Raw genomic sequence first — 25,989 nt, 5'->3', positions numbered from 1 at the left:
ATTTAGTTTCCAACACACTTAATGGGAGTTTGCCACATACATGCCCAAAAAGCAATGATAGGAGGAGCGAAGGAAGGGCTAGAGACACAGGAGCTTAAAAGTTCTGTATGGACTCCTGAAATGGACAGGTTTGAACTTGTCTGTAAACACATGCTAAGTGTAGAGCAAAAGACTCTAATAGAAGCACCCAGACACATCCAGAAGATGGCTGTAATAACTAAATATGTGAAGGAACTGCTTTTTTAAAACTTTCTATTAAGGCAAAGCTACAATAAAACATTAAAATACGACACTGTACATTACTTACTAAGAATCAGATTAATATTCAAAGAACCTAACTAAAGATTTTAGCTTGCTGGCTTCGAGCCTGCTTTTAAAGAAGTCACAGAAAGTCACTAGTACATGCAGGCTGTTCTGTGGGTCCCTACCCATCCTCAGCCTGAGAGCTGAGCCACTAAGCACTCAGAGAGGAATACAGAAGCTACAGAGAATAGCTCTCTTAAAATAATCTCCTAAAATACAATCTTTTAAAATAATCACAGGGGAACAAAATGTGTGCGTGCATGTTGAAGTAATGAAGGTTAACCGTCATGTTGAAATGCTACGTTGTTATAGCAGCAACATCAGACTGGAAAACAGTGTTTAGGAAAAGCATGCTACCTCCAGACTTACTACCCAGTAAGTAACATTCTTAACGATGTTTTAAAGATTTCATATTTTGATTAAAAATGATTGCATTAAACAAATAATTACATGTTATTTTGCAGGTATTCTCTTTCTTCAAGTTCCTGGGAGCAGTTAAGCCATTATCTCAGATTTCTATATACAGTACCCCCAGGTTTGACTATGTATACAAAATTCAAGCCTATGCTTCAGCAAACATTAAAATGAGGTGCAAGAAGTGGAGTGCAATAGTACTCGTAAATGATCTGACCAAATCTCTCACCTGACAGATCCAGCACCCAAATACACAGGACTTGAGATTTATAGAGCGCTCAAACTCTATTCTCTTTGACTGGCTAGCACTGATTTTCTCACAAAGGGAAAAAACAGTGTAATCATATGCCTGGACTCTTGTGTACAGGACAGACACTACACAAAATCATGGATGCTTATAGGCATAGACTGGTACCCTGCACTGCAGAACTCGTTTTACCATTGCTGCATCTCTTATTGATAACATAGCAGAACTAAGACTGCCAATTAAAGCATAAGGACAGGTGAGAGATACAGAGGTTTAAGTGCAAAAGAGGATTATAATGCCTGCTCATCGGGTTGTGCCTCTTCTGTTGTGTTACACAGGTACTACAGAACAACCAATCGAAGTATCTAAGCATTGTGATAAAACGTCTCATATTGATGGACTGTGTTTACACTTATGGTTGACAGAACACCACCCTGTACTGCAACAAAGAATTAACCTGAAATACAGATAAGGCAAGTAATAGTAATCCATAATTTACCACATCCCATGTTACACGAGCAAACCAGAAAAAAGTCTGTACTCTTAACTATAGCAATTTTAGGTTTTATTTGTAACGTAACTAGGTTAAAGCATTTCAGACAGAAGTAGGATTTAATTTGCATGCCTTTTAAGAAAAAAAAAAAAAAAAGGAAATACCGAAAGTAAGGAAATTCTTCCTGACCTGTAAAGTTTTCTTTTCTTGTATACTACCCAGATACCTGGCCTGCAGTGCCTCCCACCAGCATTTGGAGCCACAACACAAACTCTGGATGACATCATACTTACATTATGTTCTAACCATAACAGCCCTCTGTCATTCATACACAGTAAGACAACAGTGTCCCTAACAGCCATTTTACTTACTTATTTGAACCACAACTTCAAATACATAATTGAGCAGTTCTCCACTTAAATTCTGTATTTTTTTAATCAAAACTGCATAGTTTATATTGAGGTTTTAATTTTAGTAAATGGCAAGAGATACTAAAAGAGCTGTAAGTGAAGAGAACCCTTAGAAAAGGTAGAGATGAAGAGAAGTTTTTCCTCTTCTAACAGGGATTCATTGTAGTGTTTGTTAACTTACTTTGCTATTTATAATCTCCCCAGAGAAACCGCCATACAGATGTACAGGCAGACCCAACCAAGAAATACTAGCTTTAGTAATAAAAACTTTTTTTAGTTATTAAAAAATCATAATTGTGATCAAGAAATAAAAACAAGACTAAAACCAACAGTACACTGACAACACCAACTGAAAGACTAAAGTCAAGTGTACAACACGTACACAAACTATATTCTCTACCTACTTCAAAACACCAACAAAAAACTATTACAACAATACAATGGGCAGAAAGACATTTCTGTTCTTTAGATGTGTACATAACAGGCTATCTTACAGCAGATGCTTGTGGTATGAATGCTGCCTGTTTTCGTATGCTAAATTTAGTCAGTATGTGACTAAAGCACTTAAAGAGAAATATTATATGCCAAAGGAACCTTATTTGTCATCCTCCCAACACAGGCTAACCTTTCCATGCTCATGTATCTCATCCCAATACCTGCATCTTGAGTACTAATTTCAGTTCTCCACTGAGTACAGTTTTCTGCAGCACATGGGGAAAATACCTGGAGTTTTACTTTTAATTACCTTAGAGCAAAGAGAAAAATAGATATTTTTTGTTGTAGTCATAGCGCTCCTGCCAAATCTTTTTCCTAATAAGGTGCTAAAGGATTTGGGGTTTTTTTTAAATATGGCTCTTCCTAAAGCTGTGCCAGCACACAAGCTGGTGCAAGAGTGGTAACTGATAAATGGCGGCAAGTGTAAATAAACAAACCCAGCATTATATGAGATGAAAACAATAGCATATTCCTAGAATTATTCTGCAGAAAAGAAGTTAAGCTTGTTAATGAAAGAATGAACTTCTTAGAAGTAGTCTGTACCAAGTAATCCCGGGGTAATGGGGTGGTTGTGTGCTACAAACCTATGAAGTAATCCCATTTTTTTCTTATTTTGTTTGCTCACAAGTTTATTTTCACAAAGGTACAACACTTAAGACAGGGGATAGGCAACCAGAAAACCACTCTGGAAAGGCTGGGCATGATAGCTTCCTTCCATTCAGGCCAAAGTAATAACCATTAAATGCTCCTTTGCTTAGTAATATCTGAATCAATGGAAATCAACTACTCAAGGACTACACCACATGCCAACCTGGGCAGTAGATGGGCCATACAGTCCAAGGGGTTTCCCAGGAGGTCTAACAACTAATACAGAGGTGGGGTATTTATTTGATTGCAGCTGTGTGTCTGCAAGCAAGAAGCAACAGCAGAACAGGCAAAAATCACAGATATGCACATAGAAAGCAGTAAGGAAACCCCAAAGACAGCAAGAGAGAAACATTATAGTGTGACCCTGAGGCCATGACCATGCTTTAAGAGTGCTTTATGGGTATAGGAATACCAATATGCTATACAGGCAAAACTCCTAGTGTGGACATAACGGGCAAAGACACACTTTTTACTGGTATAATAAACCTTCCCCCCCACCTTGCCAGTACATCTGCATCTACACTAGGGACTTTCGCCTGCATACTATGTCAGTCAAGTATCACACCTCTTTATATCCCTGATCAAACCAGATGTGCAGGCCGATATCCGTAGTGTACTAGCGCAGACCCGGCCTTAGAAAAAGTTGTTAGAGCTTTTGGGTAGAGTGCTGGCTAGAAAGAGGGATAGAACTCTGAGCAAAGAAACCACCTCCCGCTATATGATTCCTACTGTGTTCAGGAAACAGGACTGTGTATACATTCTTTGTAATGTAACAGGACTGCATCAAACACCTGACTCCACCATCCTAATGTAAGCTACCCACGAGATTCCAAATTCTGGTTAACCAGTCAAGTCAAAAAGGGTAACTTTGTAACATGGTGTAATTCACTAGGGTATTTACAGTTTTCTGTAATCCCAACAAAATAAGAACTACACTACTATTAAAATCCCAACCTGTGGAACGTGATAACACAAGTTAATTCCATATATATCTGTAACCCTTTAACCTAATCGCTTTATATTTTCTTATAGTTTTATAGCAAGAGGGTACAGCAAAGAAGAGCTGTGATAGGACCACATTTTATCAGTGAACAACAGCATTAAAGACTTTCCCCATAACATTTAACAAATATTTTTGGATACACGTTTGGAGGTTGTTAGCTCTAGCTTCCTCTGGCCAGTTTCCTGTTTTTTACATCAGAGTAGCGCCTGCCAGAAACAGGTATCATGATGTATCCAAAAGCTCTTTCCTTTGGTCTGTCCCAGACAAAGACACTCTCTAGCCAAAAACCATGATCACATTATGGGACTGCAGAGATTTCAGAGGAAGATGCCTGAGTATACTCTTTAAATATTTTATCTGAACACATACTGAAACTATTTTACAACTGAGAAGAGTACAATATGCAAGTGTAACTAAGCCTCATTTTGAGAAGAAAATTGGCTGTAAAAACCACAGGAGGGAATCAATTAGTAGTCTGTAATCTCTTAAACATGATTATTTCATACAAAATTTGAAATTGCACTTTTAATACACCATTTTAGCCTTATAGGGTGTTGAGCTCCTGGAAGTCTCTCCCTACTTGGCCACAGACCTCTCTCAAGCCCCCTTCTCCCCTCTCTCAGCCAGACTCCAGAAAATCCTACTTTCTCCCTACTGCTCCCTCACATTCTCTGGTAAAAGTGAAGCTTAAAAACAACTTGCAAAACAGAGTGGAAGCTCTCTGGAGCAGAGACCCCCTTTTTGTTCTGGGTTTGTACAGCTTTAGCACAAGGGGTTTCTAAGAGCTTTGGTAGTAAAAGTAATAACCAGCAGAGGCTCCATGGATAAGGAGGCATGGCAACTTTCAGGCTCTGAAAGGCTGGTTTATTAAGGTCTGCTGGTGGTTGTGGCGAGGTTCCTTCAATATGGTAGATCTTATTACACAATTCAGGACTGTTACCTAATACAAGGAGCTTTGTCTAAAATGGATGTTCACCTCTCATCTCTTTGTATCAATAACAGCTTTACAGAACTCAAGACAAACCTGATTTCTTAAAAAAATGAACGTGAAACTTCTTTCCCCCTTGGATCAAACACCTTGTAATTGACTTACAGGGGGACTAGGTACCCCACCGATACAGGCTGGCACCGGAGGTGATGCTAAGAATGGGAGGGTGACCATGAATGGAACAGGGTCTCTCTATCCACCCAGGTCAGAGGTGACTATCAATGAGGGAAGCCCTTCAGGGAGCTCCTGGAGATCTAACTGAAGGTGAGAAGAAATGGAGCTGTAACTACTGCAGTGATCAGAGGTGCCACTGATCCCAGGAAGTCAGCTCTTGGAAGGATATCAGGATGCCCCCCGTAGGGGTAAACTGCTCCTGAGGAACATCCCTATAGAACAGATTTAACACTTCCAACTTCTCAATCCTTTCCAATGATGACATGCAACTCTAATGTCCATGAGCAAAGAGAGACTGCATAGGCCATTTTGAGCCAAGTTTCTCCTCTAAGGTTAGGGCATCTCCCATGAAGTTAAGGGTGGAGTGCAAAAAATATAGAAGATCCCTTTTGCTTCCATTCAGAGCTCCTCCTTGACGTCCCCACACTGGCTCTGCTGGCCTAGTACAAATTCCTATTCTCTCCGTACCAGAAAGAAGAATACTCTTATTTGATTCCCGCCTCTAGCTCTTCTGCTGCCAACTAGAGGTTGCAAATCTGTGCCTGCCACTCCCACTCTCAACTGGTGCAACCACAGGTGAATGAAGCAAGAGAAGCAGAGCTTCAGCTCCACATTGAATCTCAAGGCCAACTGAGGAAAGCTGTAGTGAGAGGAATGCCTTTATATTCCAGTGGCTTCCAACAGGAAAACAAGGAACAACTGGGAAGTAGGGTCTGGTACATGCCAGGACAATGAGGACTAGGCACCAAAATCTCCCACGCACACAGACTCCCTGCTTCACTGACAAAAGAAACAGCTACAGCCTTCACTGGCTGAAATGTATTACACACACACACAAGTTTTGTTTTTCAAAGTAGGTAAAGTTTGTCCTCAGAAATTAAATGAAATGCATCTCACAACATGCAATGCATTTTAATATACAAGTCACTTTTTACTACTTGATGGCAGTAAGCTCCTAAGATTTCCAAATTCAAGTGCCAATGCATTAAGAAGCAATTTTTGCCCTTCCCTCTGCGGGTGCAGAGGGTGTCCAATAACTGATTAATAAATACAGACAGGAGAACATCCAAAGAATATGGGTAAGACAGTGCATGGGAACCACAGCACAGACGCCCAGATCTTTGGAGGGGCTCTATGCATATAAAAAGTAAACTGGGGAGAGATGATCTGACATGATGGACCACTCGCAGTATAATTAGCCCTATATCTGAGGGTTTGTGTTTTTTAAAACGCCTCCACCCCCAAGCCACTTCGCTTGCTTCAGGTTAACAACAGAACTGAGGCAAGTGTGTTGGCAGCCAAATGTATAAACAGGTTAGCAGAGAGCCAAAAATTCAAAGACCACACACACGTCTGCTGCTGGATCATTACTTTAACAGCCATTATGAGCAATCAGATCGAGGAGTTTAAGTACAGAAGAGGAGACAAGAATTAGACATTGAAAGCTATAATAGGAGCATATTTAAGTCTGAATGCACAATCATCAGCAACTAGTACTACTAGATTCTTCATTAGGAATTACCACCAACTCCATTCCCAGACTTCCATAAGATTACATGAAAGAAGAAAAAATGAAGAGTCCTGAAGGGTCAAACTTTCAGTCTGACTTTAAGCAGGCCTAAAGCAATTTTGTGCCAACATAAGTGCAGGCATAACTAATGCTACTTAGACATCTAAGGAACTGACCAAACACTTCCAAATCAGACGCTTCAACATTTAAGTGAGTTGTATTGTGCCCACAAACTGCAGACACAAAAAAGGAGGCTAGTGTTTCCAGTAGTTGGTCCTTCAATTGCCATTTCAGGATACACATTCAGGTCCATGTTGCTTCTGATCTCTATTTTTCTTTCAGATGAATACAAGCTATTTTAATAGTCTGACATACTGTCTCCCCTTCCTTTTCTGCAGTCTCTCCCTCCTACTATGCTGTTCAGAATCATTCTGTGTTTTGACACACAAACACAGTAGGATGAATCAGTACTAAAACTGTGCTCCTTCAAGCATCGACAGCACTGTTGAGGACAAAAGGCTTAATAAATATTCCTTCATTCACCTCACAGGGTGAAGCAAAACAGCATAAATGGGGAAGTGAAAACAAGATGGTAAATAAAAACGAAGCATCCTAAATTAAGAGAGACCTCTCTGACACTTCAGGTAGCATCTACACTACCTGTAAGGCTAGGCAATAAAGTAGTACAAATACCTGCCCCATATCTATGCCACAACTGCCATTGTTGATGGCACAAATATAATTGCACTGAGGCAAAACCTGTTTTCCTAATGTAGAAAAGGTCCCCCAAGAGGTCCTTAGGTGTCAAGGGACACAGGACTTTGAGTTAATGGAGGCTTTGAATTCCATTGCCCAACTTTTTATAGACTGTCACGGGGTGCACCACTCATCACGAGACTGGTGCTACCTCCTGGTACTCTGGGGATTAGCTCAAGGCCAACTCCCCCTGCCCACCATTTGCACACCACCACTCTTTCTGCTGTCCATCTGCAGCCCCTCTCGCAGCCTCAGGAACCTCAGAATCCTTTTAGTGGCATGGCCCTCCAGCACTGTCACTGTCCATGTTCCCTCCTTGCAGGGGAGGGTTAGCTCCTTAATAGTGCTAGGCAGTCATCTCGCTCACTGCCTTGGTGCCACCCACCCAGTGTCAATAGGGGAACCGGGGCCCACCCTCTTCTCTGGGTTTCAGACCACAGACCCTCAGCTCAGGAGTCTGGGCCTTCTCTCTCTGGCCTCACTGCTCTATCTTGGGCTGCTTACTACCACTAGCTCCCCTTTCTTTCCTGAGTCTACCAGTTCCCAAAGCCTCCTCCCTCTTCCTAAGAAGTGATTGCAGTCTCCATTCATTCCTCCCTTTCTCCTGGGACTGTCTTTTCCCAGCAACCCCTTCTGCTTTCAGCTCCTGGACTTTATGGGCCCAGCCAAACCTCCTTAATCAGCTGCATAACAAGTTAATTGGCCCATCTGGCCAGCATTAAACCCTGCTGGGTGAACGTGGGGTAGTCATCCCATCACAAGGAGAGAAGGTCTGAGGTATGGACAATCACGAAACAGAGCTTAGCTTACTTAATTTAGTGGAAGAATAAAAGCCTTCTCTCTCTACCATGTTTATTTTCATGTTGACAGAGACTCAAATAGCACTAGATTCCTAAAGACTAAAACACAGAACAAATTTCTGTTAATTTCTTCATGTTCATTCTCATGCGCAGCATCGCACTGCCAAGAGAGAAAAGAATATTGTTCTCATTTAAGGTAATTTCTTGCATTTTTGGTTACTGAAAGCAAGATGATAGGATCAAAATTATTATTTCCATTAAGCAGCACTGATTTTCTTAAAATAAACAGATAAAATCCTAGCAATAAAAGTGATTTCAAAATGTCATGCTTTTTAAAGATACATAATAAGAAAACTATTTTGTATAACAATAATACTTAAACGTGTACGTTCAAACTAGAACTAGTGCTGGCAATGTCAAATGAAATTGCTGCCTGGCATGTGGTAGCATTTCGTATTCACCTAATTTAGTCTCTATATCGTGGAGCACCAAAGGCCATTGCTCTCTACTAGCAATAGTTAGATTAACTACCCCAGAGTTATGCCTTGAGTAAACAAAAATTCAAGGAGCAAACAACAAAAAGTAAACAGCATTATTCTTCGTGAAAAACAGTTAAGACATATTGTGCATTTTATTCAGTAGCAATATAGGCCAGCCCCACACCACAGTTGGTTTCGTAATCAGAAGACCCCACTTTCTCAGAGATACTTAAAAACAGCCAGGCATAATATCAACCACATCTGGAATGTGCATTTAAGTGACCAAAATTCTACAGTTTGATAGCTGACTAGCTGTCACTCCTTACTTTGAACAAAACCAGCACTCTTTGCAAGAAGGGTATCAGCATGGGTTGGAAAAGACCATTAACTGGCAGATACCTTTGAACACTTTATTTACAAAATGCGTTCTTCAGAACAAGACTCATTTAACTTTATCATCCTCCTTTGGCTTCCAGCAAATAGTCCTAACTTATGTGACTATACATGGATATAAATAGTGGTAGTACTGTGCTAGAGACTTAACTCCTTCACACCAAAAGTCTGAAAACTTACACAGGCTGTCAGACGGGAAGATGCAGGCGGAGAAGTCCTTTCAGAAATCTCATCACCATAGCATTGGAAAAAAACAATTTCCCTTGGATAGATGGATGAAATGCGGATATTGCACCCAAGTACACTTTCAGTGAACTGAGTGCCAAGCCAGATTCCTGAAGGTGTAGCAGGTACTCTAAGATGGCCTGGATGGACATCTCTGCTGGATGAGTCCCCTGGGCCAAGGACCACTCAGAAAATCCCTTCCACTACGCCAACTAGGCCATCCAAGTGGAATGTTTCCTACTAAGTATGACCTGTAGGACAGTCTCCGAACAACGCTCTTCCTCCTCGTTCAACCATGCAGCAGCTATGCTGTAAGGTATAGGAAGCTGATGGCCAGATGCAGGATGCATCTGCGGTCCTGCATGGGAGGCTAAACTGAACCAGTCTGGTATGCTTGCATGGCTCTGGAACAGTCAATGAGAGGACCCCGTAGAGCCTCTCTCTCTCTCTGGGGTAAGCCCCTTGGCTGATGTCTTCTTCGATACAGAACTGCCACAGGCTGATCGCCACTAGGCAGGGAGAGGTGGAGTAGGCTTCCCTCGTTTGTTCGCACAGTACATGGCAGTGGTATTGTTGGTGAGTATATGAACCACTGAATGCCTGATACACTCCCAGAAAGCATGACATAACTGTGGATGGCCCGAAGATCCAACACATTGATAGAGAGAGGCTTCCTTTTCAGACCACAGGCCCTGCACCCTCAATGAGCACAGATGCACCCCCAACCTAGAAGGGATGCGTCCGAAACCACTGACATGGTTAGGAGGACCAAGCAAAGGGAACTCCTAGACACACTGCGTGGGGACTCCCACCAAGCACAAGGACTTCAGGGCTGGTGGAGGAAGGTGAACCAACTTATCCAGAGAATGCAAAGCAGCATGGTAAAGCATCCTGGACCACAACTGAAGAGTCTGAAGATGCAACCTAGTGAACTGGACCACCTGTGTGCAAGCGGACATGTGGCCCAACAGGCTCAGACATACACAAACTGTCATGAAAGGTTGCAACTATAGAGAGCTGTTAAAATCGCCTGGAAGCAGTCAGTCTGCAAGAACACCATTGACTTCATGGAATCTAACAGGGCCCCCAATGAACTCTCTTTGTTGAGTGGGAGTCAAGGTTGACTTCACGGTGTTCAGAATGAGTCCAAATCAGCTGAGTAAACGGAGCGTGATGCCAGTGTGGGTGAGAACCTCCTCTACGGCACTGACCCTCAGCAACCAGTCATTGAGGTAGGGGAAAATGTGGTTTCCCTTCTTTTTGAGGTATGTCATGACCACCCCATGCACTGGTTAAAGACTGGGGCGGGCCGGGGGGGTTGGGGTGGTGTCAGAAAAGAGGATAACTGGGAGAATTGTGTACTGAAAATTGCTCCACTTGGCAAAGCAAAGACCTGCGTGCAACATGCTTTATGAAACTCAAAGCTGCTCATTTTAACTGGTGGAAAGCCACTGATCTATGAAAGAAGTGCTTAGTTGAGTAATGGACAAAATAAAGATTGCACTATTTCTTTTATGCTGGAAATACCCTGGCCAAGAATTTACTGCATGCCTTCCAAAACAAGGTAGGCTCTCACTCCCTTTTCTGTCCAAGCAAGTGGTTCCTGAACAACTAATTGAAGCAGAAATGATGGATTCCAAGCTCTTTGATATCTGAATTTGAGGACTTCCCATGTTATTAAAAAAATTACCCTCTCTAACTCTTTGACTGAACTATCAAAATTAAAGAATCCCTGAATAGTAAGCAGCACCAAACAACAGAAAGATGTCGGGAAGCAGTTGATCCAGCTCACTCACTCTCATTTTACCATTGTCCAGTGCTTACAAATCAGAGAGATTAAAGTTTCAGGTAGTAAACAAATGGACATATAGGATCACATGCTGCTTTGCAATACCCAACATCATAAATGTCAGAGATCTCTGCTTGAGTGGGTTAGAAAGAGAGGGACCATCACCAATTTATAGATTATAGCTAATGCCTAAATCCAAATGGAAGTGTCTATCAATGCACATTTGCTGCACCAGTTGGATGCCGATTGTATATCCCCTTTCTTTGAAGTTTAAGTAATTAATATGGACCATATTGCATTTTTCTGCTAAGTTTGAAAAGTCTATTCATGGCAAGAAGGAATTTCTCCCAGACGAGTTCCAAAACTTACGTAAATTCTAAACTTTTGTTTTTAAAAATGTAGTCCCTAGCCCTTATGGCTGTGAAAAAGCCTTCAATACATGCGCTCAATAAACCAATGCAGTAATGTCTTCTGAAATCTAGAGTTTGTTTCAGCTGCTGCTTAGAACTTCCTACAGTAGTGAGAACCAATCTAAGTCTTGTCTGTTCTCACTGCTGCTATACTGAAACCCACTCTGCTGCACCTGAGCAACAGTACAGGTAGGCACTTGAGCTACCCATTGTGGAAGTTAACTTAACTTAAAAAAAAAGTTGAGAGGAGCATACTAGCAGACATTCTCCCCACCGTCACAGCACCCAAAAGACTTTTTCGGAGAGAAAAGTGAGAAGGCTATTTTCCCATTCCAGCAGATGGGAGAAGTGGGGGAGCTGTTCATAGCCAGAAACTAAAAAAAGATGGTAGCTCCAGAGACAGCACCCTAGTAGAAATGCTACAATGCTACTCTTCCCTGGCAGCTGAGATTAGAGGGTAGACAGATGGTTTGGTTTCTCACCTGGACAGCATGGGCACTTACCTTAGCTTTAGTTCCCTGGTAATTGCAGGTTTTCCTCATGCTCTTTGTATAAGGAATTGTATTGTATTAAGTGTGTGAAAGAAAGGATGCATGGAAGAGGTGTCTCTCTTATTTACAAGGCTTAAAAGCCTGCTAGGTGCTTCACTTGTCAGAAGATATACAGAGGACAGGCCACAAGCAGCTTGGGGAGTGAGGAAACTCCTTTTGGTGAGTAATCTAAGAGAGAAAATGTAGGACAGGAAGCAGAGCAAAACGCAGGGGAAGAGGGATACTGATGGAGGAGGAGAGAAGGAAGCGCAGAACAAAATACTGGAAAACAAAGCAAAGAAAGATCAACCATGATTCTATTACAAAGAAAAAATGGCTTCAAGCCAAAAAAGGATACAGTTTAACAGAAAGAGGTTATATTTATTATAGTTGAAATAGGAAAGTGATTGACTATATGTTGCTTACTTTATTTAATAGCAACACTACAAAACTTTTGTTTTGTTTTAGTTGCCCTTGGTGTGGCAGCATAGGCTACTAAACTCAAGCTAGTAAGTATCAGGTATTTTTTTCAAGTCCTGTGTATAATAAAACCAACTTGTCAAACATTCTAACCAGGACTGAATTACAATTGTAATAGCTGAAATAAAATTGATTCTAACCATGCTCATGTTCTCTGTTATTAACACAATGAAATATTTTCTTCATGGGATTTAGGGATTGAGATGGAAAAGCAATCTTCCTTGCCAACATATATAAAAATGTTTATCAGAAGATTTCTAGAATGAGGCAACTGCCTAAGGGATACTAGGGACGTGTCCCAGTTTCTCAGCCAGGTCATATAATAGCAATGGCCACTTAAGTAGAACATTTTTAATCAGAACAAATATCAGTAATTCTGAAGCTCTTTCCAAAGATGGATTTATTTTCCAAGAGCCATGGGACATAGCTTTCTTCTCAAATGCCACATTTTAGTAGTCAATGTTTAGAGCCAAAAACTGAACCATCTGAAATTAGGGTTCATCCTACTACTGTGATGACCAAACAGCAAGCTCTTTGGACATGATTAATTTGGAGATTGCCCCTAGCAGACAACAGTATGTGTATGTGTACAGGGAGACACATTTCCTGTCAGTGTGCCTGGCACTGCACTAAACAGAGGAAGAAGCAAGCCTTTCCCCAAAGGCATATGTACTGTAAGGAGAGAGACTATCAAATCAGAAGAAATATTTTATATGTGGCATCTGCCTGTCTTAATGGCTAGAATAAGCACAATAGTTATCAGTGTGAGAATAGGAAGCCAAAACTAGCAATAAGTGTTATGAGAATCACTTCTTCTCAAAGTACTTTTACCTAGCAATTTCAAATTCTTGACCATTTGGATAAGCAACAACTGCTGGGAAATATTTTTGGAAATCTGGACAGTATTAATTGGCTATTTCTCCAATTAATTGGACAAACCTACCAAGCGGCACATATCTATGGAACTTTGAAGCTATCATTGCATGAACAGCAAATCAGAAACCCTGGAGTTGGTAGCAGCCAGCACAGTGCTTTCTGCTCTCCACTTGTGATGCCTTGCATCTCAACTTCAGTCACGCTGCAAGAAAGATTAGCATTTAAACTTCCGAAAAGATAACCATTTGCTTGAAATCTGTCATGGGACTGCAGATAGAAAGTTTAATTTGTGTGTCCCCCAAACTTGGCACGTCTCTCTTTAAGTGTCCCTAATCCTGAAAGGGAAAATAAAAGAATCTAAAACAGAATTACATATAAGCTATCAAATGCTAAGAAGCTTGCACGCGAACTGCCAGTAACAAGAGCTAGATTAATTTCAGCTCCAAACGACTGCATTCTTAGTTTGTTGCAGCTCCAGAGAAAAAAGGCCACATCCATAAACTTATCTCCAAAACCAAAATGTCCATCATTGACTGAAGCTTTCAGAACTCAAGCAGCTGAAGAGTTAAATTTTGGCTTAGAAACTAGTACACAAATTTTAACATTGACATTATTTTATAAAATGAAGATTGTGTAGAAAGGTGGAAAATTCAACTTTCATAGATACAGGATTTGAGATATGTGTAATCTAGGAATTATTATAAATATTTTACTACAGCATTTTTCTGCTGTATCATAATGTTCATCCCATATGAATTTTTACTATCCAATCATCTGGAAGTATGATACGTCTGCCTTTTAGAAAGACGAGTTGATATCGGTTGCCACCCGGAATATACAATTATAAAGGAGTTGAAAGACATTTCTAGGAATTAAAGATATTTCAACAGCATCTTCATGTATAAAAAGAGTTAGCAATAGCAGCTATGCTTATCATCTGTTTTAAGGTGAGCTAACCTAAGTCTTTGTCTTTAAAAGCTCATGAAAAAAACAATCATGCTATAAAAATGTTTCTCAAGCTTAGATTTTCTCCAGGTACATCCTATGTAATTAAGGGGAGACCAAATCTTTAGAGCCTCCTTCCAAATTAGAATAATGATGCTCATTGTTCTGATGACTACAGTAACTCTAGAATCATACCGTTAGAAGGGACCAAAAGGGTCATCTAGTCAAACCTCCTGCCAAGATGCAGGATTTGTTGTGTCTAAACCATGCAAGACAGATGGCTATCCAGCCTCTTTTTGAAAACCTCCAGTGAAAAAGCCCAAGGCAGTCTGTTCCATTGTCCTACTGTTCTTACAGTTAGGAAGCTTATCCCGAGATTTAATCTAAATCTGCTATGCTGTAGTTTGAACCCATTGCCTCTTGTCCTGCCCTCTGTCACAAAAGAGAACAACTTTCCTCCATCTTTTTTGTGGAGCTTTTCAGGTATCTGAAGACCAGGCAACTAACATACCCCCCCCCCCCCCCAATCTCCTCTTTTCCAAACTAAACATACCCAGTGTTCCTTCAGACTTTGCTCATTTGGCTTCCATTCCATCCCCTTGATCATCTTTTGTCACTTGCCTCTGGATCCTTTTCAGTTTCTTTACATCCTTTCTATAGGTTGGTGACCAAAATTGGACACAGTACTCCAGCTGTACTCTCCTCTACATCAAAGTAACTTTACATGAACTATTGATAAATAGTTGATAAAGATTTTAATCCTTAAAAAGCATCCTCCACAATTCCTTTTCATAAATTACAGAAAACTTAAAAAGTTAAAAAACTAAGTGCACCATCCCTTACTCGTGAATTTCAAACTCACCCTCATATTGGTCATCAGATGCAATTGTATTATGTACACCTATTGCTTTTCTCACTAGAATGTTCATGTGTAGCAGTAAAGAACTCAATTATTTTCTTACATAACTTGAATGTGCTTTCATAGCTCACAGGCCTCATTTTTAAAGGTTGAATACTTACAGCTCCTGTTAAATTTAAATGGAGTTGTGGGTGTTAAGCAATCTATGAAAAATTAGGTCCTATGTACATGTTTCCCCTGATCATGCTATTTTATTCACAACCACACAAGCTCCAATAAAATAATAATGAAAAGCTCCTGCATACAAATTAATAGACTGTGCCAGAGCATTTAAAGAGAAATGAAGCAAGTGAAACTTCTGAAAGCCAGAGTGCATACCATGTATTACCACAATAACATTAACCTTGCTAGATATTTTGCTACAAGAAACATGTTGAGTTATTTTGTACACACTGTGGAATTACTTGACAACAAACAAAATAATTGTACAGGTATCGGAGATATTCGAACCAAGTCATGCTAATGGTCTATTTTAAGGTTCCTTCAAGTTATCAACTTTATGTCCAATATTTTCTAAGACAGAATAGATATCTGCTTTTCAAGTCAAATTTTGAATGGCTTTTCTTTTGCTCACATACAAAAAAGTCCACTCTCGATTCTTTTGGCATACAAACCTCCCTATACTGTATGTTTCCTGTAGTTGCCTAGAGAAATTCCTAACAGTTTTGTAAAGGGCAACACTGGTAGATTACTAATCTTTGATAATGCTTTTTATATTTGACTCAAATCAAAAATGAAACAAGTACATAGTGCACCAGAAATTAATTTGCACTCCCTACAAAACACTTATTTGGAAACCTGATAGTAGGAACACAACTGAAGAATAATGTTCCAGTGTCAGCTGCTCCATGTTAATTTCTAAATATTGTATTCGGCATCATTGGTGTGAGAACTATAATACTGATTATTTCTCAAATACTGTACAGTTACCTATAAAATTGGGACTGCTAACAGATTACCTAAAACCAGAATTAGAGTAAATTTTGGTCTCAAACAATGAATGTGAAATGTCCATTAACTGTAGCAATTAAACAGTTTTCAATACCACCAGCTGAAGGGGGAAAGGATGAACCAATAGTTGTCAATAATGGGTCACTTTTCTAGTGTAAACAGACCTTACGTTCTTTTAGGAACTGAAGTTGCCTGCACCATACACGTTTCAAGTTCTCTATTAGCAGTAATCTACAGCACTTTAGATCCCTATTGTTTTGCCTCAGAAAAAGTGTCCAGTGCTGCTCAAGTATATATTACTTCTCTGAAAAACAATGCCCTGCAATGGACCTGCTATATATCTCGGACACAGATGCTGAGCTCTAGAAAAGCCAGGGCATGATGGTTGGGGGGGTTAAGGAAGAGGGTAGTTTTATGCTCTAGACCTTGAGTGGCTAATGCTCTACGCATCTAGGTAAGTTTCATAATTCTCTTGATCTGCCACGTATTACAACTGACGTGTACATAAGCCAAGAAGATGCCAGATTTCAGCAAACAGGATACTAATTTAGTCAACAGTGCTTGGCTTGAGCAGGATGGAAGATGGTAAAGAATGCCAATAAGCGAACATGCAGAATTACCTATCAGTAGTATTACTGTAGTATTCAGTGTTCAGTCAAGACTGAGGCCCAAAGCAGAAAGTTACATTGCTCATAATGCCATTAATTTATCTACTGACTTCAGTCAAGTTAATATAGAGCAACCTTAGAAATTAAAATTTGATTTTTGTCTAAACAGAAAATGCTAAAACCACCACTGATGGCATCTGTATACTTGACTAGTGCACAAACATTAATCTTTCCCTTTCTCTCTAATTCAGCCAGTGACCTTAATACCAGTTCAGTTTTTAATCATCTGCTGTATCAGTACAGCTGGCATCCATTCTGCCTGACACAGAACCTCCCCAATAAATAAAAATAAAACCTCTTACCTAACTCCTGCTGATGCCTAAAATGATTACAATCCCTTTATCTCCTGGATTTTATTTTATTATGACAATGTCTGGACAAAGACCATTCTCTAATTCAAACACCCAGCTAATCCTTACTGACTAGAAAATTACTGTGGAAAAAAAATATATATTTTTAAACAGGTATTGTGTTTTAGGCCCTGATCTAAACAATTGAGATGTAAGCACCCTAGCTCAAAGTAAGGGTCATTCAATACAAACTTCTTGGAAATAAGGAGATTTCTGTGTCAGAGCATGAAAGGAAAAATTAATGGTGAAAACTGTGGAGTACTGTGACATTCACCAACATCTCTGACCTACAGAGAAATTTCTGGTAAGTTTGTAAGGATAATTTATATCTCAATATCTCAGTGTCATTTGCTTTATCAGCAGCTCCAGTACAAAATCTCTACAGCGCCACACTCCTGCCTTCTTGGTTGCTTCCTCAACCCTGGAGTATAGTGGTTTTACTTTAGAAAATAAATACGTTTTTTTCCCTAAATATTACCAAAAACACAACTTGCGTATGCAAACAAAAACCATATATATGACAGTGGTTCCCAACCCATGGTCCATGGGGTCTTTCAGAGTGGCCCGCAGCTCCCCTCCCATTGGGTGCAGAAGGGAGCTGCTACCCAAGCACCCAGGTGGAGCGTGTTGCTGGTGCAGGCTCCTCAGTCAAGGGGACAGGAGATCAGCACTCCCCTCCCCGTGGCTGTAGCAGGGAACACAGCAAAGCGCTCTACATGGGTATGGACTAGGGTACCTGCTGGAGCCAGAGGAAGGAAAGCATTGATCTCCCATCCCCCTGGCTGCAGAAGGGAGCTACTGCCTAGGGACCCAGATGGAGCACAGGTTTCCCTGCTGCAGTCAGGGGGATGGGAAATCTTCCTCCTTGAACTCCTTACCTCTGGCTGCAGTGGGGGGAGGGGTGGGATGGAGGGGGGCAGTAGCTGCTGTAAAAATTATACTTGTGGACCTTGAGCCAAAAAGGTTGGGATCTACTGATCTATGATTTTGCTGTAAGCCTTATCATTTCACAAGTCTTCTTCCTTCTATTTGTCATCCATCAAAGATTTTAGGACTAGTTAAAAGAAACAGAAAAACTAATATTTCATCCAAGAAAAAAAGGTCTCAAAATAGAAACTCTTGTTCCTTTTCTTGGCAAGTTTCCTGAAACAGCTTTAAGATACAGCTTTTTTTCCCCCACTTCCTCAACTTGACAAATTACGGGTAAAATAGACAAAGGCTTTGTTGTTTTTATTTCATTTTCCAAACATTCTCTATCATCAACTGTGATTTCAAATAATTTATATTAGAAATTGAAGCAAGATAGACATGCAAATACAACATGAGGCTCACTCAAAAAAACCTGTGAGAAAAACTAGTTTAGAAAGTACTTACTGCAACTTATTGGAAAAGTTAACATCAATTACTGTCATTAAAAAGAGTTCCAGAGAGGTAGCCATGTTAGTCTGTTTTTAACTGAACAGCGAGAATTCTGTGGCACCTTAAAGACTAAGAAATTTATTTGGGCATAAGCTTCCATGGGCAGAAACCCATTTCGTCGGATGGAAGATGTCGTCCCTAAATCATTTTACCGCTCAAAACATTAAATTTCTTCCAGTGCGGATAAAAAAAAGGTAATCAAAAGTTTAAAAGGATATGTTACATTTCCACTGTCAGTAATTACACTGGTATTTTTTTAACGTTATCAGCTTCTAACAAAAAGACGGCTTAGAGAGAAAGCTTTAGAATTGCTTGGATTCCATATATTCTGGGTAATACGGTGCAATTGTTATAAAGCAAATCATAAAGCAAACTGTATTGCAAGTGTAACATTCCCTATATTCCAGTCATGAGTGAGCTAATGACTAGTTCAATACGCAAAGCAAAGCTTCACAAAATGTGGAGTGCAAATAAGTGTCCAGGGGGCAAAGAGACCTCTTTTAAAAAAAAAAAAAAAAAAATTAAGTCTCTGGACATTTTTTTTCAAAAGCACTGATGTAATTTATGAGCATAAGTCTTAACTTTCAATGCAACTTAAATGATTTTGAAAAATGTTATGCTTTAGAGCTCTATGCCTAAACAGCTGGGGTGAGAATTGCACCATCCACTTTAAGGATACCGATAACTCTTTAAATGCCAACATCAACTATTTCAGATTGTTCAAAGCATATAAGAAAGGAAAGAATGTATCAAATCATGCATTTCCCAAAGCTGGTGGGGAGGGGGAAGATAGCCAGGCAAAGAAATCACCAGAGATATGGAAGTTGCATAAACCTTCACCAGCATATGGTGGGCTTGCAAGGAGCTCAACTGGTTTAGTTTCCCTGAAGGAGACTCAATTTTTAAAGTTGGGAGAACGCTTATGTGAAGTATTACCTAATTTTGGAAAGTAATTTTGCTTTAAAATGCTTTTCCATCCTTCTATCGCTTCAGAAGTTTTAGAAATTTGAGGTTGCTAGTCAAACACATACTACCTGGAGAAAAGCTCTAATAATAAAAGGAGCCAATTTCAAAACAAAACCCACATAAACAAATCATTCATTCAATAAACACTGAATGATAGGTACCTATTTCCCCTTCCTTACACTGGTGTGGAATCTTATCTATTTTCTTACTCATTATACATGCCTTACACACTCCATTGTTTAGGTTCAGCTTTTTAGATGTACATGTAAAAATATGAACTAAAAAAGATCTATGCATGTCTACCAAAATTAGAAATACTAACTCTGCAAACCAAGTAAGACTCATAAGAAGTTTAATTACATGATACTGAAGTTGCTTTAATAACAGTTTCTTTTTCACAATCAGGTCCTCTCTATAAAAAAAAAGAAAAAAGAAAATGAGGTAACACACCTTCCTGCATACACTGTTCCTTGTGGTGTTTGTTGCAGCTCACTCCTGAGTCCCATAACACCTCAAAGAACTAAAATATAATTTCTGGTATCAACTAAAAACTGAAAGCAGCAAAATGTAAAGGTTCATTAAGGATCAGAGATAAACTGTCAGGAGACAAAGCCTGCAGAGTTAAGGACTGCCACTACTCTCTTATCTGACCACATTCTGTTTATATACTGGAACTTCTTTGACAAGACAGCTCCAAAGCCCTAGCAGTACGTAAAAACAAACAGGGTGAGTAAAGGACAAAATGAGTTAGATCTGAATTTCTTGGCATTATACCCAGAAGCACCAGCCTAAATTGAAGAGTAAATTAATGTGGTTTTTGGAAATAAGTATTTTTCTGGTAGTAAGAACAACAAAAAAGAAAAAAACACGAACAAAAAACAGCACTGAAACCAAATATGCTTTTCTGGAGGAGGATGGAGTTACCGTTGGAGGAAAAACAAAATTAAGATTCTTCTGAATTTAAAAAAAATACACCCACACACCTACCCTCCAGAGCCGAAAACAGGCACTCCAACCTACAAAAATGGGACTTATACAGTAAGCAGCACATGACATAACTGTATTATGATATATAGTACAGTAAAACAAACTGTAGGGTAAGAATTAACCCACATTAAGGGTTGCACTGACGAGTTAGGTTATTTGAATTTGGAGAAAATCTGATGGGAAATATTTTTTGCTTAACCAACACTACATAAACCTCTTTATAAGATGGATGAAAGCTTCCCTTCCTCCTCACTTATTTACCCCAATATAAGAATGCTGTACTTTCCCTATACATCTCTGTACTGTGAGAATAATATAAATTACATTCTAAGCACATTGGCATGAGGCAAATACCAACAGCTGTGTGAAATAAATTAATTTTTTGTTGTGGTTACTTTAAAATGTACAGAGGTCAGACCACAAGTTCCGGTAGGGTTTGCTGCAATCCTACATGGACATATTTAATACTTGATTAATGTACTGTTCTTATGCATTAAGTTATTAGTAGCATACATTACAACTTTGCTATAATGATGCCTACAATCTAAGAAATAGAGTAGTTATTTGCACCTGAACTGTTGCATCACTAGATCTGCAACACTTTGCTAAGGATGAAAAGCTATAGTATTATTACTTCTTGAAAATAAAAGAACACCTGTATACGCTCTGGAAATATTTTCTATTGCACATGCGAAGAAAAAAAAAAAAAAACCTTTGTTACTGCAAGTACTTTATTAGTAAGCTATTACTTGTCCATAAACCTTTTTGTTTTTAAAACTTCTTAGGAAAATGTTTAGTCTAGAGGCTGATATAGATTTAATATGAAAGCATTAACTATAATTACCTATTAAATATCCAGAAAACAGTATTACTGGGAAGAAGGGGAAAAAAATCATATTTTAACAATGAAGCTCCATAACTTAATTTCAGGTTGATTTTTAACATTTCTTTTTTTGAGTAGAGGGCTTCATCCAGGCCAGGTTTAAAAAGATGGCTTTACAAATTGCTTTCAATGTGGGTAATTTGTCTCAATTATTCTATTCACTTTCCATGAATTTAATTTTGAAGTTAGTTTACTTTTGTAGTCCAAAAAGATTAACAGCAATGAGCCCCATAAATTCTCCCTGTTATTTTCTAGGTAAGTTTTTAATACTTAACTACTGCCAGCTCTAATTTACTTGCAATGTGTAAAAGCAATATTTCACAAAGCTGTTATTTGCATCAGGGCCATATTACTCATTAGGCACAATAGCACAGTGCCTAGGGCCTACGAAACTTTCAGGGCCCACGAAAAAAAGTTTTATATATAGTTTTTTAAATAAAAACAAAAAATTATTTATTAATAGCTTAAAATCAAATTAGTTATTTCGGTCGGGGGGCCTACGAAGGCAAGTGTGCCTAGGGCCTACAAAGGTCTTAAAACGGCCCTGATTTGCATGATTTTAGCTTCACCAGCCATCTATTGACAACCACAGATACTTTGCCCGTCCTCACTATCAAATTGTTAAAATAGATGCACCAATATTGGAAGTATTCTAGAACAGACTTAACAGTTTCTCTAATACTCCAACTGATAAAAAGGATTCTAAACCAGGGGTTACTATTCATCAGGTATCTTTCAGAAATCAGATGTACACAATACTATTATAGAACACTGAGCGACCTACTAACCAGAAAAACATAAGAAAAAAACAGCCACACTGGGTCAGACCAATAGCCCATCTAGCCCAGTATCCTGTCTTCCGACAGTGGCCAGTGTCAGGTGCTTCAGAGGGAATGTACCGAACAGGTAATCATTAAACGGGACAGAGTCTAGGGACACTTCAGAGCATGGTTTTGCATCCTTGTCCATTCTACCTAATAGCCACTGATAGACCTATCTTCCACAAACTTACCTAGTTCTTTTTTTGAATCCTGTTATAGTGTTGGCCTTCACAATATCCTCTGGCAAAGAGTTCCACAGGTTGATTGTGCATTGTGTGAATACTTCCTTTTGCTTGTTTTAAACCTGCTGCCTATTAATTTCATTTGGTGACCCCTACTGCTTGAGGAGTAAACATTACTCCACACCAGTCATGATTTTGTAGACCTTCATCATATCCCCCCTTAGTCATCTTTTTTCCAAGCTGCAAAGTCCCACTCTTATTTATCTCACCTCATATGGAAGCTTTTCCATACCCCTATTCATTTTAGTTGCCCTTTTCTATACTTTTTCCAATTCCAATATATGTTTTTTGAGATGGAACGACCAGATCTGCATGCAGCATTCAAGATGTGGGCGTACCATGGATTTATATAGAGGCAATATGATATTTTCTGTCACGTTATCTATCCCTTTCCCAATGATTCCCAACATTCTCTTAGCTTTTTTTGACTGCTGCTGCACACTGCGTGGATGTTTTCTAAGGACTATCCACAGTGACTCCAAGATCCCTTTCTTTACAGGTAACTGCTAATTTAGACCCCATCAATGTATATGTATAGTTGGGATTATGTTTTCCCCAACGTGCATTACTTTGCATTTATCAACAATGAATTTCTTCTGCCATTTTGTTGCTCAGTCACCCAGTCTTGTGAGATCCTTTTGTAACTCTTCACAGTCTGCTTTGAATTTAACTGTCTTGAGTAGTTTTGTATCATCTGCAAAATTTTGCCACCTCACTGTTTACCCCTTTTTCCAGATCATGTATGAGTATGCTGAACAACACAGATGTCTGGGGGACACCACTATTTACCTCTGTCCAGTCTGAAAACCTATATAAAAAAAACAACACAGACACCCTATATTCCCCCTTATATAATGAACAAGCTGCACGTGTGTCACATTCAGCTCTCCTAGCAGTAAAAAAAAAAAAGCTACAGGAAGGTGCTTCCCCACTCGTTATGCAATCTCCCCTCATCATAGGGGTTAGCGCTTGCACCTGAGCAAGAAGGCTGCAGGCACCGCTTAACACTGTGTATTGTAGAGGATGTAGCTAAGGAATCAGTGTTTACACGAGCAGCAGGAGATCCACTGAATTCACTGTCTCCCCATCAGAGGAGTGCTATTCACCCTCCATTCCAACACCCAGGCACATCCCCGCCTCCAGCTCCACGACAGACAAGAAAGGGCACCTTTGTGTGGGGACCCGCTGATGCTCTCGCTGCTGGACTGCACATCCGCGGTGGGTCTCCTGAGGCTACTGAAGTAGCCCCTGGGCCTGGAGAAGCTGCTCCTAGGGGACCGGCCACCGGGGCTCCCGAAGGGGGTGGAGGTGCCGCCTCTGCGGGTGAAGATGCCGCTGAAGAAACGGAGCAGCCTGTGCTCGTGGGAGGCAGCGCTGCTCGGGGGGCTGGCCCGGCCCAGGCGCTCGGAGAGCCGCTGCAGATCGCTGTTATCCAGGGTGCGGTTCTTGCTCTTGCCGCGCTCCCAGCGCTCCAGCTCCGACAGCGGCTCCGCCTTGCTCAGCACCTCGCCCACGTCCAGAGTGTTGCGCTTGTCGGCGCCGGGCGGCGGTAGCTCGGCGCAGGCGGGCGGTGGGAAGCCCGCAGGCCCGGGCGGCGGGGCCAGACAGCCCGAACTGCTGTGGCGCTTGTCCCGGGAGAGGGCCCGCACCAGCTCGCCGCCGCTCCAGTGCCGGAAGCTGAAGCTCCGCCGCAGCCGGCCCGGCTCCCCCAGTCCCTGCTCAGCCTCCGCGGGGAGGCGTGCGGAGCTCTCCTCGGGTCCCGCGTCCTGTCCGCAGAGAGCTGCTGCGGCCGCAGGCGGGCCCGGGTCCCCGGCAGGAGCCGGCGGGGAAAGGCTGCTCCCATGCCACGCGCGGGCGGCGGGAGGGAAGCGGCGCCCCGCGCGCCTGGCCACCTGCAGCCGGCCCAGCTCCAGCTGCCCGGTGCTGAGGGTCCTGAAGGTGCGGAAGCCGCAGGGGCTGGGCGGCCGCTCCTCACTCTCCTCGTCCGCCTCCTCCAGCAGCAGCCCGGCCCGAGGCAGGCTGGCAGATCCCGCCGGCTGGCTCTCTCCCCGCCGTCGGGGGCGAAGCGGCTCCAGGCCGGGGCCGCCGCTGCCCTCCGCCGCCAGCAGCTCCTTCTTCACCATGGTCACCGAGATGCGGTAGACAGTTTTCCTCTGGGGGGTGCCCCGCTGCATCCTCTCGGGGGAGGCGGCGCAGGGGGGCTCGCTGCTGTCCAAGAGGTACATGGCTCCCGCCCCGCTCCTCCAGTCAGGCGGCCGCCACCAGCCGAACCATGCTCAGGCTCCGCGACCGCCCCGACCAGCGCTCCTTCTCGGCACGGCCACACAAACCGCGGCGCGGCGCGGCAGCGCCCCCACAGCTAAATCCCTGCGTGGGGGGTTCACATCCCCCAGCAGAGCCGCTCCGCGCCCCTCCTCGGCACCGCTAGCGCAGCTCTCCCCATGAGCGTTCGGCATCCGTCGGCTCGGCCACCAGCGCTCTCAGCTCCCTCCCACCCCCCCTTAAAATAATCCATGGGGTGAGTGCCTGCAGCTTCCTCCCGCTGACCCCGCAGCGCATCGCTCAGTAGCGGCAGGCTTCGCGAGCCCCGGGACCGGAGCAGAAGCAGCCGCCTGCAATTTCATTGTTTACAGGGGGCTGCACATTGGCATCTCGGGCGTCCTTTCTGCCGCGGGAACCGCTGGCTTCCTGTCGCCTCCTCACCCGGCAAGGAAAAGCGGGCCGGAGGAAGGCTGCTGTATCAACTGACCCGAAAGGAGGAGGAGAGGGAGATGCAGTTTCAAACGAAAACGCCCGCCGCCGCCAGCTGCAGAGGGTCAGAGTAACCCGACCCCCCCGCCAAACATCCCCGCCAACCGCAAGCAGCGAACCACCGACTCTCCCTGCCGGCCTCGGGAACAGCAGATCGGCCACCGTGTGCGGAGACAGAGCGCAGCGGCGGCGGCAGCACTGAAAGGCTGGACTGGATTCCTGCTCATCTCCGCTGTTACTAGACTAAACCCAGACACGCCCAGTGCACAGCCGCTAGGGCTTTTTTTTTTTTTTTTTTAATGGAAAGGTGATCCAAAAGGAGAGAGAGAACACACTGTGTCCTTGCCCCAGCCAGATCAATGCTTCAAAAGTGACGACACTCATCTGATTACCCCACAAAAGTCTCACACCTCCTCCTCCACTTGTTGATATCAATATATTCAGGCTTTTTTTGGGGGAAAAAACTGGAATCCCCAGTGGCACATACAGCCTTTGGCCTTGTAGCCTCCAGTTCTAAACCCATCCTTGTCAGTGGGTATACACAAACTTTACCCAAAGACAGCTGATAAAGCAAGTTGAGTTTGTCACATACTCTCAGTGAATAATAAAGGGACCTAACTGGCATGCAGGACCATCTCTAATATGACAAAAATGGAATGGATAT

General features: G+C 41.8%; 1 protein-coding gene across 13 annotated transcripts in view; it reads right to left on the bottom strand.

The window, feature by feature from the left end:
• The window catches only part of AGAP1 (ArfGAP with GTPase domain, ankyrin repeat and PH domain 1), a 600,162-nt gene that overhangs the window by 448,111 nt on the left and 126,062 nt on the right, over positions 1 to 25,989 (bottom strand). For 9 of the 13 annotated variants that reach the window (XM_067548642.1, XM_067548644.1, XM_067548646.1 and 6 more), the window contains exon 1: positions 23,743 to 25,230. The exons of the other annotated variants lie outside the window; for them this stretch is intronic. In XM_067548642.1, the coding sequence (XP_067404743.1) occupies positions 23,743 to 24,799 (1,057 nt within the window). In that variant the 5' untranslated portion in view covers positions 24,800 to 25,230. Of the gene's footprint in view, positions 1 to 23,742; positions 25,231 to 25,989 lie in introns of those variants that run through there. 13 annotated transcript variants of the gene reach the window in all.

The sequence above is a fragment of the Emydura macquarii genome, unplaced genomic scaffold (genome assembly GCF_026122565.2).
Source record: "Emydura macquarii macquarii isolate MOO-44397 ecotype Brisbane River unplaced genomic scaffold, CSIRO-AGI_Emac_v2 contig_1253, whole genome shotgun sequence".
Lineage (NCBI taxonomy): Eukaryota > Metazoa > Chordata > Testudines > Chelidae > Emydura > Emydura macquarii.
Note: the sequence above shows the minus strand (reverse complement) of the source record. Positions and strands in the feature narration are given on the sequence as shown.